Source organism: Mastacembelus armatus, chromosome 1, assembly GCF_900324485.2.
Source record: "Mastacembelus armatus chromosome 1, fMasArm1.2, whole genome shotgun sequence".
Taxonomy (NCBI): domain Eukaryota; kingdom Metazoa; phylum Chordata; class Actinopteri; order Synbranchiformes; family Mastacembelidae; genus Mastacembelus; species Mastacembelus armatus.
In genome coordinates, this window is record NC_046633.1 from 23,513,315 (window position 1) to 23,530,567 (window position 17,253).

Sequence of the window (17,253 nt, forward strand, 5' to 3'; positions counted from 1 at the left end):
CCTATGGGCAATTTAGAGTCACCAATCAACCTGACATACATGTTTTTGGACTGTGGGAGGAAACCAGAGTACCTGGAGAAAACCCACACAAGCACAGGGAGAACATGCAAACGCCACATAGAAAGGCCCCTGATCGGTTTCAAATCAGGAACCTTCTTGCTGTGAGGCAATGGTGCTAACCACTAACCGACCGTCTAGCAGTTATCCAAAAATGTGTAATCACCTTCAATGATTCGCTGCTGTTGCTGTTTGATCTCCCCAAAGCTCAGCCCTCTGGTTTCCTCTGATTCACTGACCAGCCAGGGGTTGGCTGCAATACCCCCACTCGCTCCTGCCCCTCCGCCCATCAACTTCGACCTGTCAAACATCATCATAACAATACTTTATTCCCAATAATATATCTCAAAGCAGCTACTCACAATTTTAAAAAAATAAACAAGAGTACACATACAACAAGAATTTGGCAAAATAAAAATGAAAACTCACAAAGATCATCAAATTACCCCCCACAGAGAGACTAAAACCAACAGTGGTTTTCATGCATTGACTATAATGTCAATGCTAAACCAGGTTCTAGAGTCAGACATGATGGTGGGTATAAAAAATTCATTGTACTACTTAGTCTGGTGTTGGTCATGAATGAGTATTCTTTAGCTATATAAGTAAACACAGTCAAAGTATCTGGTTCGGATTGGGACACAATGCACATCTGTATGGTTCGTGTTCCTTTTTTCCAATACTGTACTGTTGTTGTAGAACAACCAAACCCCCCTAGAACACTGAAAAAGTATTTATTTACTCATTTTGTCTTTTATGTTTTCTGAATGATTGAAAAATGCCAGTTTAGGCTGCATTGTGTGTAAACACCATGTTAATCTGTCAGAGGACTGTGGACTGGTGGGAGGGGGGGTGGTTGCTCCGACAAAGTGACAGACCAGAGAATGTTGCACTGTGCTGTGTGGTGCTAAACACTGCTGTGTGGTTTAAAGCTATTCTTCTGCTAATAGCTTCAAGCTGTGTACCCTCCCTCCCACCCAGGCTTTCTTGCAGTGATGGGTTCAGGTTCTCTGTGTGAGGCTGGATTTAACCATGTCTGCTGAGAGCCAGTCATCTGTTGGCCCGAGCCACATTTGAAAAGTGACCTGAGCCATATTTAGGCTTTACAGCGACTGAGGAAATCATGATACTGCTATACTAAAATTGAATTGCTTGATGTAGTTTTAATGTAAAAACTAGCATATTTTTCCCACTACTAAAATATATTTAAACCCAGTCCCACAGTAATTGAAAGGTGAAAGACTTTTGATGACTACTTCAAGCTGCTTGGAGGTGGTCAGGAAAGCACTGAGAGACCATTCACAAGACTGACTGTCTGAGGCTGATACCATCACAGAACTAGATGAGACCAAGAAATTCAGTGTAATCTCTCTGACATGTCTAATTACTGTGAGACGGCATGCCAGCTCTATACTTCCTCCTGCAACTGCGTGACGATCCAATTAACCAGTCGGTGAGGAGTGCCAAAATCATTCAGGCACATCTCTTGGCAGTCACACAGCACTAGATTGCCGCCAATCAGGCCTGAGTACCCAGGTACTGACTGAGTGACTTGGACAGGCAAGACTTAACTAACTACAACTATTTCCAGGGCTAATTAAATACAAAGGAAAGGTTAGTGAATAATGCAGGAAAGGAGGGTCCGTATAGGGTGACGGGGTGAACCAATCCATCAAATCTAGGTGCCATATCCTTCTTCTACTTAGTTTGAAATGGAGATGGTTAGAAAGCATTATTCCAGTTTAAAGGCTCTTCTGCAACCTCCATCCCTTTGCCTCTATCCAAAAATCTCAGAAAAAAAAGAACAGCTTAGATTATCCAAGCATGGCCAATCCACCCCCTCCCACCTTCTGTCCTCAGAGACCACACAGTGGGAATGGGTCCTAACCACAAATTCAAATTACCCACCACATATCACTATTAAAATTTGGGTCTCACAGAGCAAACGAAAAACCACACTGCCTCATAATTACAGTTTGCCAAGCTAATTTATTAGTGAATTTAAGATATTTTTACATTGCCTTTTATTTAAATGGGTGTGTGGTCTGTAAAAAGATGAAAGCCTGTGCAAAGCACGGCTAAGTAGATGAATCCAAAAACCAAAGTTTGTAAAAAATATCAAAGAAATGCCGTCACATATCAAGACATCAATACAAGCAGTCCTCTGCTATCTGACCACAAGTGAAATACACAGTAGTGACCTGGTGAAACTGTGATGTTTGGTTTTACTCTACTGTCACTTCAGTTACTCCTCAAAGTAGACACACAGTATTAGTCATGGGTTTTTCACTAAATGTTGAACATCCACAAAGTAAAAAAAAAAAAAAAAAAAAAAAAAAAAGCCAAATAAAAACAGTCACTTATAAGAAACATGATTTTTTTTTTTTTAATTTAAGAGACATGATAAGCATGAGGAAGTCGACAATAGGGCACCATTTCCTCTTCCTGTCCAAACAAATATCAGCTGGGCCGCACTAGGTCAAACCTTACACAGAGTAATGACTGCCTGCTGCTAAAGGTTTCCAAAGCTGTCACATTGATATGACTTCATATGATGAAGAGGATATAAGCTGTTGCATCCATCTCTTTGCCTACCTTCACAAGTACTAGAATAAATGCTTATTCAAGAGTTAGAAACTGTAAACTCACTACTTCCTTCCCTTTTCATGGAGATGCACATACACACACAATCATGCATATGAATGGACATGTGTGCATGTGTGAGCCCATTTCAGGAGGTGCCAAATGTGTGATCAACAGTGCAAAGCGAGCAAATCACTTCATGAAAAAGAATTAGCCATGAAGTTAAGCATACTGCCAAAATGGCAGACTGACTTCCTTCCAAGTGATAGCACAAAGAGAGGTCATGGCACATGGGTCATACCAGACATAGACTTTTACAGAAAATTAGTTAGTTAGTTGCCAGTCATCAAAGCACAAAAAAAAGCCTCTGACCCTCCGGTCAAGGACACAGACAAGAGAATGAGGATTCATTATTTTTAATTGGGAACCTAGAGCTAGATATATTTTTTTTAAAAAAAGAACTCAGAGAGGAATATAACAAAATGAAAGGTGGCATGCTCTGAGCAGATTGCCCCCTGGGGAGAGTGAGGGAGTGTGTTTGGGGGGGATTTCAGAAAGCACAGAAAAAGCACTTTTTAAAGACTAAATCGTGCTTATGGACCTTTTTAGACAGTGGCACTCCCATGCAATTTAACAAAATAACAAAATAGAAAGCATTTACATAATGAAAGTTCATAGTCTACAACAATTAGTATCTACAATCAGTTGTAGTAATAAAGAAAAGCAGTAAATATTTGGTCTATTAAGATTTGTGAATAGTGCCTTTTTTTTAAGTTTTCCTCTCATTCAGGATAAAATAACTTGCCTGGAAGGTTCTGGTTCTGTGAGGTCTCCCTTGAATGTGGCATTGAGCTGCTTCTCTCTGGTTAGCAGGTCATCAATGAGATTCTGCCTCCTATCAGCTTCCGCCTGCATTCTGATGAAGGCAGTGTTAAGGTCATACAAAACATGAATATTAAAGTTCACTGACAGTGGGCATAACATGTTGCTGACATTTTTAGTTGGGTCAGTTTGGAATAAATCAGTGAACAGAAAAGCCTGTCAATGGCAGCCCATTTCAAAAACACTCTAGTGCCCTCTACAGGAATATAACTGCTACTGCAACCAAAGGAAACCCAAATTTTAATCTCAGTCTTATGACTTCCACCACCTGGGACATTGTCACAAAAAAGGATACATGCGCCGAGATGATGAAGCTCGCAGCAAAGCCTCTTTGAGCTGAGCAATATTTTGTTTCAGCTTCTGTAGTGATGCCCGTACCGTCATGTTGATCTGAGAATGACAAAACACACCAGTGAAGAACTCTGTGTAAGGATACATTTGTAGGCACTGTCAGTTCATCTGTAAATGTGACAGATTACCTTTGCAGGGTTTCCACCTGTTCTCTGCTGCCTGTTTCGTTCATGGATGTTTTCTGCTATTTCCTGTGCCAGGCGACAAGTGGCATCATAATTCTGTAACCTGCGGAGGTCAGTGAAGGGGACAGGTGTCACGCAATCATGCAATCACAGATGGAATAAGTTATGTGGCTTGTGTGGTAACGAACCAGTGCTTCAAGTGTGTCAAAATAAAAATAAAAAAATTAAGGTTTATAAGGGGCGTGTATGTATGTTTTTATTAGCATTATATATTTACACTGATAATGCAACCACAGGAGGGCACAATCCAGTGTCTTCATGTGCCAGTCCCAAGTCCAGGTAAATGCAGAGGGTTGTGTCAGGAAGGGCATCCGACATAAAATTTAAGTCAAATCAAACATGTGAATCACAAATATGACTTCCATACCGGATCGGTAGCAGCCCAGGTTAACAACGACCACCACTGGTGCTGTTGACCTACAGGGTGCCAGTGGAAATTGGTTGGTCGAAGGAGAGGAGGAAGCGGTGTTCGTGGGCAAAGAGAGAAGAGGAAGGGCAGGAGTGTAGGACTTAGAGTAGGGACTTTGAATGTAGGGACTTTGTCAGGGAAAACTAGAGTTGGATGATATGATGGAGAGAAGAAAGGTGGATATCTTGTGTGTTCAGGAGACCAGGTGGAAAGGTAGCAAGGCCTATAGATTAGGAGCAGGATTCAGACTGTGTGGATGGAAAGAGGAATGGAGTAGGACTTATCCTGAATGTTCTGGAGATGAAGAAAGTGTCAGATAGGGTGATGAGTCTGAAGCTGGAAGTTGAAGGTGTGATGTTGAATGTTGTCAGTGGTTATGCCCCACAGGTAGGATGTGAGTTAGAAGAGAAGGAGAAATTGTGGAGGGAGATGGATGAGGTGATTCAGGGTATCCCTAGTGGTGAGAGAGTGGTGATTGGGGCAGACTTCAACGGACATGTTGGTCAGGGAAACAGAGGTGATGAGGAAGTGATGGGCAAGTTTGGTATGCAGGACAGGAATGCAGACGGACAGATGGTGGTAGACTTCTCAAAAAGGATGGAAATGGATGTAGTGAACACATTTTTCCAGAAAAGGGAGGAGCATAGGGCGACATATAAGAGTGGAGGCAGGAACACACAAAATGATTACATGTTGTGCAGATGTTCCAACCTGAAAGAGATCAGTGACTGCAAAGTAGTGGCTGGGGAGAGTGTAGCCAGACAGCATAGGATGGTGGTGTGTAGGATGACTCTGGTGGTGAGGAAGATGAAGAGGACAAGGGCGGTAGAGGTGAAGAAGGTGGAGGATTTTAAGTACCTAGGGTCAACAGTCCAGAGCAACGGAGAGTGTGGAAAAGAAGTGAAGAGACATGTGCAAGCAGGTTGGAACAGGTGAAGGAAAGTGTCAGGTGTGGTGACCTCCTTTCCGAAAGGAAAAGAAGATATATTTACACTTATGTACAGTGTGTCGGTGAGATGTATGTATGTATGTAGAAATTACATACTGTTCTATGTTTGTATGTAATGTGTGTGGACCCCAGGAAGAATGGTAAAGGTCCACAATAAACAACAAAAGGAAAGAGTGAGTCACTGGTAAGTGGATTTGTACAGGGTGGAGACAATTGACTGTTGTTTATCCTAAAGTTGTGCAAACTATACTGATATTCAGTGTAGAAAATAGTCTGATTTGTTTGGCTAGCTCATAATGTTCAGGCTGACAGAGGACTTTCATGATCTCGTTGGTCGTTTTTGTTGCTGGAGCTGAAAGTTGTCAGCAGGTAGAAGTATTAAGTATCTGAAACGGCCGTTTAATCCCGTAAAACACAACAGGCATATTCATCATATGACATATTTAGTTTGCCTGGCTGCCTCGTTCGACTGTGACAACGGTAACTTACAGAAATAATATCTTTATTTTCTTTAATGGCGAACATACTACACTGTGCATGAAATAATATAAAGAGGAGATGTTGTTATTGAAGCTCCAAGTTATTTTATTTGGCTAATGTTGATCTTTATGGGGAAGCGCTAACTAGCCAGCTACATTTTAGCTAGCCAGATACCGAGAGTAGATATAAGGGTTGGTAAAGTTACTTATAGTATTCATTAATACAGCCGTAACCTTTAAATGCATTACTTACCAAGGATCCTGAGACATCGTTGTCAAAGTTATCTATGAAGTGAAAATCCACTTAATTTGTACCATGAATTGTACAGGCAGTTTCTTGTTTGGGTGTGACGTCACAACGGCGCGCTGCGAGGAACATTTGACACCGAGACCTCGTTTTGCAATATCAAATAAAATAAAAGACACCACCCACTGGATGTGGTAATAAATGTATGTGCAGAAAAATATAAGCTGCTTTCACATATTAAATGATTAACAGAACTTGTACAACATTCTCTAAATATAAATATGTATGATGCTTTATGGATCATATATCAAACTTTGTCATGTTGATAAAAACAGTAGCCTAAATGGTGTTTTAATTCCCGATTTCATAAGCCCGTTTGTCTATATTGTAATAGAACCATCAACCTTCACATACAAAAGCAGTTATACTAGTAAGAAAATTATAAAATCAGTTATCATCTATACAGAGTCTAATTTTCATATGTTTGTCTATACATTTTCCACTCTTCTGGAGAATATTCATTTTTTGAAGTGAGTGGAAGTAAAGCTAGAATGAGGCCGAGGATGGCTGACATTTTTCAGGTGATTGGCTACAAAACACTGGGGAGGCTAACTGGACACACAGAAAATAAAAATACTTTGTTAAATACCCCCCATTACAGACACAACAATGTATTCTGTCACAATGTGGCTCTCCACAGATTGAATGGTATTTATTGCATTATGGATGCTTTTATTAGCTTTTGTTTTATAAACCATCACGCTGATATTCTTCTAGACTTCATGAAAACTGCCTTCTCTTCTTACAGGTCTGAAAAGTTTGCTTTTGAATTCACATAGCCTACATATGGAGCCCAAATAAGAGCTCAGTAATTGTAGAGGTTTCATGTTTTATACCCAAACAGTGGTTGTGTTTGGATCAAAACAAAAATCTGTTGTGTAGAAAACTTTGTGAAACACTACACATGAAGCATTGCAGTGACCAGACCTCCTATTACTTATGACCTTATTCTTTACAGTGATACATTTCTCTGTAAAAATAAACCTTTGTATTTCAAGCTATTTGTTATCTTCAGTAGCAATGAAAACTCAGTTGTGAAAAAGATGTAGCCTAAATGTGTATAACATTTCATTAACAATTCTGTACATTGTAATGTGTAATGTTATTTGAAGAACATGTGTACCCCTGCCTTTCACCCAAAGAGAGCTGGGATAGGCTCCAGCAGATCCCTGTGACCCTGGTTCAGAATATGGGTATAGATAATGGATGGATGGATGTATTGTAGTTCTGATTCCACTGTCCAGAGACTGATTTTTCTCAGAGTAAGACTATATTTTGCCAAAGTGAAAAAGGAAAATTGGTATAACCTTTCATTTCATTAGACTGAAGTCAACACAAGCAAACACCCTTTGCGGACAAGGCCACAGCCCACAGGCTTATATAAAGCCCTGATCCTCAGAATGTGCAGGTAGCAACAGGATGCACACTACCTTTCCACTTGCATTACTTTTAAAGAAGAAGACATGAGATGATTCATGTTTCAAGAACACCAGAGTTCTCCAGTTGTGGGAATATTAATACAGTTTCAGTGCACACATCCTCTGACCAAGAGCTTGGCTTTATGGAAGGAGGCAGAAGCAGGTCTCATTCCTGCTACAGCCCTGAGGAGAATCAGAGCTATGATGTGCAGACACAGACAGAAGAAACCTATCTAAGACCTCGCTCCAGGTATGTTTGGGTTTTCAGCTTAATCTCTACTGTTTGTTTAGTAGTAGTAATATCTAGTTATCAGTCAACAGAAAGCAACCGACATGTTTATTTATATTTATGTGCAATGTTGTGACATAGTCAACACAAAAAGGATTAAATAGATGCAGAATTATAACTTAGAATTAACATTAAATCAACTGCCCTTTGTCCCAGGTCCTTTTATGGTTATGAGACAACAGAGCGTCACTCCAACAATGACATGGGAAACTTTAACAAGTTCAATTCACCAAGACAGAGAGCACGATCCACACACCTTTACCATGTGACCAAAATAGAGAAGAGCGAAGGGGATGGGGCAGTCACCTCTAAGAAGTCCAAGTGTATACGACAACGGCACTCTAGAGAGCCTAATGGTATTGGAATAATGTTTTATATTTGCTATTTTAATTCTAAATTCAGAATATTTTTTATCTGTTTGTTCTATATACACTCTAATTTTAAAAAAGGTATGTGGGAATATTTTGTAGGGAGTAGAAGCAATCTCAAGTCAGGGCTTATGATGACCATCTCTGAGTTGGATAACTGGGAGGTTAGCTCCAGCTCTGGGATGAAATATGGACAGTTTGTGGACTGGGAGAAGATTGATCCCGAGTCTTTTGAGAGATATCAGCAGATCCTGAAAAGTGAGCACCAACAGCTGAAAACTATGGGCCGGAAAGGATTCTGGGCCATGACACACACACTGAGAGCCAAAGCTTACCATCACATAATCGACAACATCAGTTCCAGGGTAGGACAGCCACAGTAAGTATCCTTAGTTCCATTTTTTTCCCCCATCTGTCTTTTGTGTCATGAGGACAACCGTATCTATTCTGGGAACTGATAAAAGCTTTGCAAAATCCATTTACATTATAACTTAGATCCACTTAGCAAAATTATCCAAATGTAAATTGAGGTTCTTTCTGTAGTAGGTATATCACTCCAGACAGAGATGTCTACTATGAACTGGCTAAGAACCTTTTTGGAGAACAGAAGATCAGCACCCACCCAGTCCCAGAGTATATGGAGACAGGAGAAATACCCAGGTATGAAATAATATTAGTTCATGTATGAAATACTACAAATTTATTTTCAGTATATTGCAGTGAAATTATTCTAATAATTAGTGGCATATCCAGAAATTTTTACATGGGATGGCAAAGGGGTGGCAGAAGGTTTTGTTACAGTGACATAAGAAGGTGATATACGTGGGTACACAGTAACAATACAATTTTAAGTAAATATAACAGACACATTTTTTAAAATATATTTATTCTTATATTAACAAACATTTCCCAGACTTTCTTAATCTTAGACAACACTAAAATTTATTTGGTTGGTCATTACATTTTTGCCCATGAGTGCTAGCAGAAAAAATTAGATTTTTGGAAAATTGCTTGCCATCTAACCAGAATTTGATATAAGATGCTCCAGTGATTGGAGAGCTTTTGGTCAGATGTGACATGCTGATTTATATTTATTGGACAAATGGTCCCATAGTGACGTGTTGACTTGTCACTCAAGTGGTGAGATTGCCCATTGGAGTTTCTTATTTTCCTGCTGTATTCTTCAGCCCTGAAGATGCTCAGACATAAACGTCTCACCAAGAAGAGTTTTAAAAGTAGAAATTGTTTAATTTTATATTATTACTATGCATGCCGTAATCAGGTGTAATATGACCAAGTAAGTTTTGTTGCACTTCTCTTATTCAGATACTGTCTCAACAAAGCTGGCCTGAACTCTGTTAAAAAGATTCTTCTTTGTCTTGGCAAATGCTTCCCAAAAATGAATTTTTGCCCCATCCTGCCTGCCTTGGTGTCCCTCATCCTCCACTTCAGCCAGGATGAAGCTGAGTGTTTCCATAGTGTGTCCCAACTTATCTGCTACATTGACCCCAACAAGCGTTACATTGACCAGACCTTCCTCACCTACCGTGCTTCCTGCATGACTTTTGGAGACCTTGCTAACAGGTTTTGCAGAGGCACCCGTAAGCTGATTGCCAGCTCTCACCAAAATCTCTTTGAATTTTACTCCGACTGGACCATGTGGATTTTTGCCGATCTCCCGTTCACATATGCCATTAGAGTGCTGGATGTCTACCTATTAGAGGGCTACAAGGTCCTCTACAGGTTTGTTGCTATTGTATTTTCAAATGTCGGTAAAACTCTTAAATCTGAATATGTGGTTTCTCAGGACACAATCAGACTTCTGAAAATTTCAAAAAGGAGAAATAATACAGTAAAAAGTATATTTGCTATATCATAGGGTGGCATTGGCTTTGCTGAGCCTCTACAAAGTATCTGTGTCATCTAGAGTTGCAGACGTAGAGGATTTCAGAACCGATATGAAAAGGTTTGTGCAGAATGTCACTCGCCACTGTACAGCAGAGAAGCTTCTTGAGGGGGCCTTCACGATTCCAATGGCCACACGAAGAGAGCTCAACCTCTTGTTTAACGCCAACATGGAGTCTCTCAAGCTAAAAGGTGTCAGCATCCACCAGAAAAGGTGGGTTCATACAGAAATTAATATAGCAGAATGAGAGTATATTTGTGAGAGGACATGTTGAAATAGTAGACCAAGGATCTTTAATGTCCATAACCTTTTAGGAGGGATGGCATATTTGTGATAATACACTCAGAATGTTCAGAATGCTCTATCTTAATCCTGTTTTTACATATCTTTGCTTTTTATTATTCCCAAAGCCATTTGGTTGAGTCAGTGGACTTCAACACCTTCAGGTCCAGTGTTGTAACAGGGACTGAGATGAGAGTTGTCTGGGCCTGGATACCTGAGCGCTTTGCCCTTTTCAACCCCATTAGGTTGTTTAGTACAACTGAACATGAAAAAGATCTTAGCACGTAAGTAACCTTTGTTCAGTCATTTAATCTTGCTCTGAAACAATCTGTGATGCCAAGAGTTCGTGTTATTTAATAAGTGTGAATTGTGACCTGAAATGTCTTTTTCATATAGATGAAAAAACATCATATCTTTCAATTTTGTTTGTTCAAACATATATTTTTAAGTAAGACCACCACTGAACACCATGTCCATGAAAGAAGATTGTCAGGTCTAGTTACTGTACAGATAGAGGCAATGTGTTTGCTCTATCAACATGTTTGTTTTGAGTGTGAATATCAAGTGACTGACAGTTCACATATGGCAAATGTTGCTTAAGTGGAAAACTACCTAATATGAAACATCCATATATCCATCGTCTGTACCTGCTTATTCCTAACTAGGGTCACAGGGACCTGCTGGAGCCTATCCCAGCTCTCTTTGGGTGAAAGGCAGGGGTCCACCCTGGACAGGTCACCAGTCCATCACAGGGCCACATAGAGACAAACAACCTCACACACTCACACTCACTCCTATGGGCAATTTAGAGTCACCAATCAACCTGACATACATGTTTTTGGACTGTGGGAGGAAACCAGAGTACCTGGAGAAACCCCACACAAGCACAGGGAGAACATGCAAACTGATGGGTCTAATATGAAACGGATAATTGCTAAATTACTGTATGGCTCTTCTGTATTTTGCAACACTTGGTTAAAAAATTTCTCTTAAAAATATGTATTAAAGATAGGCTGAATATTTGTCTATGAGCTGTGTTTAGTTCAATGACACAGTATTTTATGGGATATTAAAAACCACACATGCTTATGATTCTTTTCTCTCACATAGATTATATTCATTAATAGAGGGACACGAACCAACAGTCCTAATGATTAAAACTGTGGAAGAAGAGGTAATAAATACGTACGTAAATAGACACTGATATACATCTGTTAATTTTGTTACATGTGCTTTCCCTTTTGGCTTAACATAACAGTTAAACCTAAGAACTGTTTTTTATAGGATAAATTTGGTATAGTACTGAAATATTAATATTTCTCATTTCTCAGGTTTTTGGTGCATTCTTGTCAACAGATATGACAGAAAGAAGGAAGCGCAAGTCTGAGGGGCTTACATATTTTGGAACTGGGGAATGTTTTGTTTTTACTGTAAGACATATCCCTGCAAGCCAGAGGATTTTTGTGCCAACTTCATATAGTGTATCCACCTTGTTATTTACTGGAATGACTCTTATACTATAATAATCAAACAAAAAAAATGTGATTACCCTTCCAGCTTCGTCCCAGCATGGAGCGTTACCAGCAGGCTATGGTCAGTATTATGACCAGAGTAGCTTCCCCCCAGGACATTCGAGCGAGCAACTGTGCCTCCTCACAGGTGTCCAATAGTAGTAACTCCTCCATCACCTCCACCTCAGGGCTTACCTGTCCTTCTGGGACCCCTCAGGACCCCAGCTATCTTAAACTCTCCTTCACTGCCCCATCAGAGGAGCTCAAAGAGCCAAAGCGATCCAAGGAACAAGAAGGCTCCATGTTCATTGCAGGAAATGACCGTCAGCTCATTATCGGTATGTCAGTTGAATATTATATTATTAAAAGAATAGTCAGGCAGGCCTTTAGAAAAACAGTGACTTCATCTGACAGGGCCATTGTTAGCAGTGTACATGCAGTGCTGATGTACTGCATGTATTCTCTCTTAGGTGGTGATGGAGGCCATGCCCTCTGCATAGAGGAACACCTTGAAGGAGGATACTCAGAACCTTGTGACACATTCAAGAGTGTCCCACTGTGCAAGGGGAATTTCAAGATCCAGTCCCTGGAGGTGTGGGGTGTCCAGAACCCTAAACCGCTTTCTCACTTTCCCTCTAAGGAGTAATTAGGAGAACAGACTTGTAACCTTTTAAATTTTTCTTGCTGCTGTTTCATTAGACTTTGTTTTTATGGAATGTTTAAATATTTATGCATATTTATACACATATTATGAGATCTTACCTGAATTGTCAACATGTTATTAGTATCATATAGATTTTTATACATACACTCATTGCAGATGAATTCATTTCGATCAAAACTACACCTTTACTCACTATTATAACCTGTAACCACACTAAGAGCAGCAGTTATAATTAGTGCTGGTTTTACCTTTAATTGAGTCTATTGGATTATATGTATGCTACTATGTAGATGTAATCTGTAGCTTTCTTGGATTTTTTTATGCAGTTTATTTGCATCTGATACTCAAATACACTCTGTGCAGTTTTTAGCATATAATGATCAGTTCTTTGTAAGTAATAATACCTGATTCAGTTATGATGGATCTGTTTATCAACTGACCCTGTGAAATAAGAGACATTATCAGAACCATGGCTGAAGTATAGTAAATAAAATAAGAAATCAAATCATGTATCTGGGGCAAATATGGTTATACTGCCAAGAAAAAATATATAATATCCATTGGATGAAATGTAATATATAAATATATAGAAATATAACCACAAAAATAATAACTAAATAATTTCCAAATATTGTAATGGGACTAAAGGGTCTGCAATTAGTCTTTTTTTTAATTTTATCTCAAGATAACAATTAGAAATATGTGATCCAAATAAAGTTAAGTTTTGTTGTGTAATTAAACTGCAGCTACTGTATAAAGGTATTCATATGTATATCTAGCCTATTTATTTTTTGTACAGTTTGCTTAAATATGTGGTTGGAAGTATCACAGATAAACACTCAGTTTTCCTAGTGATCTAATTGGAAAAAACAACCCCCAAAAAATCTTCACGGTACAGGCCCCAGATCGGGAAAAACAGGTTTTGGGGGGTTTTTTGTGTTGGGAGACAAAAATGTTTGGTGGCGACAGCAGGAACAACGAAACTACCAGGGTTTTCAGTGTAAACCAGTGTAGGATTTGAAAGTATCTACTGTATCTACAGTCATTAGACACTATTTTATTTTAGATAATTAAGTAAAACATTATACGTAAGTCCTTCTAATAAATCTAATATCACAGAACAGGTAATGTAGCGGTAAACTGAAATAGTAATCAATTGCAACTGTCTGTGTAAAGGTCTTAAAAGGGGGATTTACAGGCGGTACTTGAAGGCACCACGCGAGCCATTGGGCAGGACATAGACCGAGCTGCTGCGACTCGCGATGATTAAATGTGAAGTAGGTTAAATTTCAGACATGGTGGACAAAAGCTGTGATATTCTGTGCTTGTAAGGATTACTACAGAGGTGGGACTGGATGTGATACGTCCTGCTGAAGTAACGAAATAACGTTACGGCTAAGTCGGCTAAGGCTACCATGCTAGTTTTAGCTTAGCTAACGTTAGCTGACGTTACGTAGCAGTTTTGTGACCAAACAGGTAACAAACAGTTAATCCTGTTTTTTTAAAGGCGTTGTAGCGATAAAATACCTGTCGTCAATCACAGCTCAATCTTGGTTTCATAGCTCATTTCTAAAAGATTTCCGCGTAGCAGCAGTCCTGTGTATGTGTGCAGATGTTTCTTACATCTGGTAAACAACATGTGACCTTTTGTGACCCAGCACAATAACCTTATAGACTATTGAACACATTTGCACCGTTTAGCAGTGTTTCGTCGCTTGTTCTCCTTTTTATTCAAATGGGTTGCAGGTTGTTGATATGCACAATAATGTTTCAAATGTCTGTATTATAAATAGCTAAGCTAAGTAGCTGTTTGCTGGATCATATTCATAGTATCTGTCCCAACAGGCAATGCTGCCATAAAAATAACCCCACAATGGACCTATGTGACTTCTAACCCTGCAGCAGAGATGATGGGTGTCTTTTAAAGAAGGCCAGCTGTTGGATCTCCTGGTAGCTGCTTTGAAATCTGGGTAACTTCTTACTCATATCATTAACATTACAATTGATTAGTACTACTAACCAATATATTGTCAGAGTTTTAAAATTCCCAAATGTCAATAAATCCAGTATTGTTTGGAGTATATGATACAAGTCTTAAATAACCAAAGTGAGTCACTGCTGTACAATACTGATATTTCTCCTTTCCATGTTCCTCTGACTGTGTTTTTGTGTTGTATGTAAATAGGCTGCAGTCATGGGCCCAGACACTACTTCTGTCCCTAAAACAGAAAGTAAGTGTGAGCTATCTTTGTATTTTCTTGGTCATCATGCATGTGACACATCAGACAGTTTGTTTAGTACTCAGAGTATATTCTTTCATGTGATTGTTCCTTAGGTCCTGCAGAAGTCATTGTGAAGGTAATATCTGAATCGGATTCCAATGATATTTCAACTCCCACTGAGCCTGAGAACTCCAAACAAACAGGGAGCAACATATCAATAGACAAGTGTTACCCTTGTTTCATTTGTAGCAAGGTATTTGACAGACCATCAAAGCTAGAAAGACATAGACCAGTACACTCGAGGAAGCCTAAAACTCTTCATCGGTGTCAGCATTGTGATAAGAGTTTCACACAGGAAGAAAAACTTATCCGACACCAGAGTTGCCACAATAGGACTAACAAGCACCCTTGTCTTGACTGTGGAAAAGTGTTCAACAGGCCTTCAAAGTTAGAGAGGCATAAACGCACACACACAAAGAAACCAAAGGTGCCTCATCAGTGTTCCTACTGCATGAAGACATTCAGTAAACTTAACAAACTTGTCCGTCACAAGCGAATGCACACTGGTGAGAAGCCTTTCACCTGCTCTGTCTGTGGAAAAGGATTCTCTGAGTCAGGACACTGCAGAGCACATGAAAAGACACATGAAGATCAGCCAGAAAAACCTCACTGCTGTGCGGACTGTGGCATGTGTTTCTTCAAGGCCTCAGAACTCCGTCGGCACTTCCGCACCCACACAGGAGAGAAACCTTTTAGATGCACCTTGTGTGAGAGCTGCTTCTCCCGCTCAGAAGGACTTAAAAGACACATGAGGAGCCACACAGGGGAAAGACCATACAAATGCATTATTTGTGGAAAAGGATTTTATTCTCGTCAGGATTTGAATATTCATGGATTGACCCACTCTGGAGAGAAACCACATCTATGCCCTGTGTGCGGTAAAGGCTTCTCACAGCTGGGCAACATGAAAGAACATGAACAAAATGTTCATATAAAGTCAGAGAAGTATATTTGCAACGAATGTGGAGCAACTTTCACACGGTACAAGTCACTGACAAAACATCAGCGAACACATACGGGAGAAAGACCCTATCTCTGCCTCACTTGTGGACGCAGCTTTTCATGGAGCCATTCTCTTAGTAGACATCGGCGGACACACACACACAAAGAGAAGCCTATGGATACATCCAAAGACCTACTCAGTTTTGAAGGACCCTCTGAGAATCCTATCAGTTAAAAAGGAAATGTGAAATCTCAAAGGACATTTTTTTGAAGCTTTTCAATGATTCACCTTGCTGCCTGTTTGGATAATTGGCCACAAGTTATCAGTTATAAATTTTTAATACAGAGCTCCAAATGAGTTTTCTTTCCTCTCAGTATTATAACTGATCAAAGCTAGAAGGTACATTTTTCTGGTATTTTTGCTTATTGAACAGTTCATGTTGTGCCTAGAATAAATTATGATTTGCATAAATATGTTCTGTCAATTTTATAGTAAAGTACTCTGGTAAAAGGCCTAAAACTTATTGTTTGGTATATAACTTAACTGATACTAGGTCTCTGTGATTAATGGAGATGTCATTACATCTAGGAAAATGCATGCCTTTCAGTAGTGATCAAGGTAATCTCCCACCTTATTTTAACAGTACTATATAAGGCTCACAAATTTAAACCATATCAGGATTTGTACATAGTGCAGTCCACATGGGCAGGAAGCTGAGTGATTTTTGTTAGTGCAGCTGATAAAACGAAATCTTACCTTTTTTGTCTGCCAATAGACCAGTTGTTTTGTGCCTGTATGTTATTATTTTAATTAATCCTTAACAGAATGTTTGCACCACTAATAGCAAAGGTATGCTGTGATTGCAGTACGGCCAAAAGTGCAAAAGCTTCAAACGCTGAACAGTATAGAGTGGTTTGAGCAGTACAGAGCAGCAGCAATGTTTTTCTAGTATGAAATTAAAATGAAGATAAAACGTTTTTTTTATTTCAATTAGATTTTTTATGGGTCTATATAGCATATGTAATAAATCTCACAATCCAGTCCTCTTCTTTGTGACACTTTCTTATTAGATTGCTTACTGTTACACACATGCATAGTTAACTTCTTAGTAACAACAAACACAATAGACCCCCTACATCTTTAAGTAATGTGTTCAAAGTTGTTTTACTTTATGCTGATAATGATGTGAGCTCAACCTTGACCTACCAAAGTTTCTTTGATACGACCTATAGATAACCAATAAACTGTGTTACCCATTGCAATTAGAGCATTTTTATTGTTTATGGGGACTTTTAATGTGTGGCCTCTGAAAAATGGCAGATCCCTGTAAGGTTTTTAATTTTTAAAGATTTTAACATACTTTTCGGGTTTCTAGTGTAATGTCAGTT

General features: G+C 39.3%; 3 protein-coding genes across 11 annotated transcripts in view; 2 read left to right on the top strand and 1 right to left on the bottom strand.

Moving 5' to 3' along the window:
- Positions 1–6,283, bottom strand: part of stx8 (syntaxin 8) — a 35,154-nt gene extending 28,871 nt beyond the window's left edge. For all 3 annotated transcript variants that reach the window (XR_003295502.1, XM_026303422.1, XM_026303423.1), the window contains exons 1-5: positions 6,149–6,283; positions 4,002–4,101; positions 3,818–3,912; positions 3,446–3,556; positions 224–357 (exon numbers count right to left, since the gene is read on the bottom strand). Coding sequence is in view for 2 of the 3 variants with exons in the window: in XM_026303422.1 (XP_026159207.1) it covers positions 224–357; positions 3,446–3,556; positions 3,818–3,912; positions 4,002–4,101; positions 6,149–6,165 (457 nt within the window). In the remaining variant the exon portion in view is untranslated. The remainder of the gene's footprint in view (positions 1–223; positions 358–3,445; positions 3,557–3,817; positions 3,913–4,001; positions 4,102–6,148) is intronic.
- A 1,339-nt stretch (positions 6,284–7,622) lies between these two features.
- LOC113128606 (TBC1 domain family member 24-like) lies at positions 7,623–13,152 on the top strand. 4 transcript variants are annotated; one of them, XM_026304054.1, is made up of 11 exons: positions 7,623–7,870; positions 8,066–8,265; positions 8,380–8,656; positions 8,821–8,937; positions 9,604–10,020; positions 10,157–10,396; positions 10,594–10,749; positions 11,576–11,639; positions 11,797–11,895; positions 12,023–12,314; positions 12,447–13,152. In XM_026304054.1, exons 1-11 carry the CDS (start codon positions 7,671–7,673, stop codon positions 12,620–12,622), a joined length of 2,238 nt encoding a protein of 745 aa, XP_026159839.1. In that variant the 5' UTR covers positions 7,623–7,670; the 3' UTR covers positions 12,623–13,152. The 4 variants fall into 4 exon arrangements, with proteins under 4 accessions (XP_026159839.1, XP_026159841.1, XP_026159842.1 ...); XM_026304056.1 differs by having other exon boundaries at positions 10,205–10,396; XM_026304057.1 differs by having other exon boundaries at positions 9,730–10,020.
- Positions 13,153–13,849: 697 nt separating this feature from the next.
- Positions 13,850–17,194, top strand: LOC113128608 (zinc finger protein 239-like). Of its 4 annotated transcripts, none has more exons than XM_026304062.1 (4): positions 13,850–13,917; positions 14,486–14,610; positions 14,826–14,871; positions 14,976–17,194. In XM_026304062.1, exons 3-4 carry the CDS (start codon positions 14,835–14,837, stop codon positions 16,097–16,099), a joined length of 1,161 nt encoding a protein of 386 aa, XP_026159847.1. In that variant the 5' UTR covers positions 13,850–13,917; positions 14,486–14,610; positions 14,826–14,834; the 3' UTR covers positions 16,100–17,194. The 4 variants fall into 4 exon arrangements, with proteins under 4 accessions (XP_026159847.1, XP_026159848.1, XP_026159845.1 ...); XM_026304063.1 differs by having other exon boundaries at positions 13,853–13,917; positions 14,543–14,610; XM_026304060.1 differs by lacking the exon at positions 13,850–13,917 and adding an exon at positions 13,924–14,116.
- The last annotated feature ends 59 nt before the right edge of the window (positions 17,195–17,253 follow it).

What these genes read in the sequence shown, in the direction of transcription:
- LOC113128606 (XM_026304054.1), top strand. Translation starts at nt 7,671, where the DNA reads ATGATTCATGTTTCAAGAACACCAGAGTTCTCCAGTTGTGGGAATATT. An exon ending in GCACTCTAGAGAGCCTAATG is followed by an intron (nt 8,266 to 8,379) that starts GTATTGGAATAA and finishes AATATTTTGTAG; the next exon opens with GGAGTAGAAGCAATCTCAAG. An exon ending in TTAAAACTGTGGAAGAAGAG is followed by an intron (nt 11,640 to 11,796) that starts GTAATAAATACG and finishes CTCATTTCTCAG; the next exon opens with GTTTTTGGTGCATTCTTGTC.
- LOC113128608 (XM_026304062.1), top strand. Translation starts at nt 14,835, where the DNA reads ATGGGCCCAGACACTACTTCTGTCCCTAAAACAGAAA. An exon ending in TTCTGTCCCTAAAACAGAAA is followed by an intron (nt 14,872 to 14,975) that starts GTAAGTGTGAGC and finishes ATTGTTCCTTAG; the next exon opens with GTCCTGCAGAAGTCATTGTG.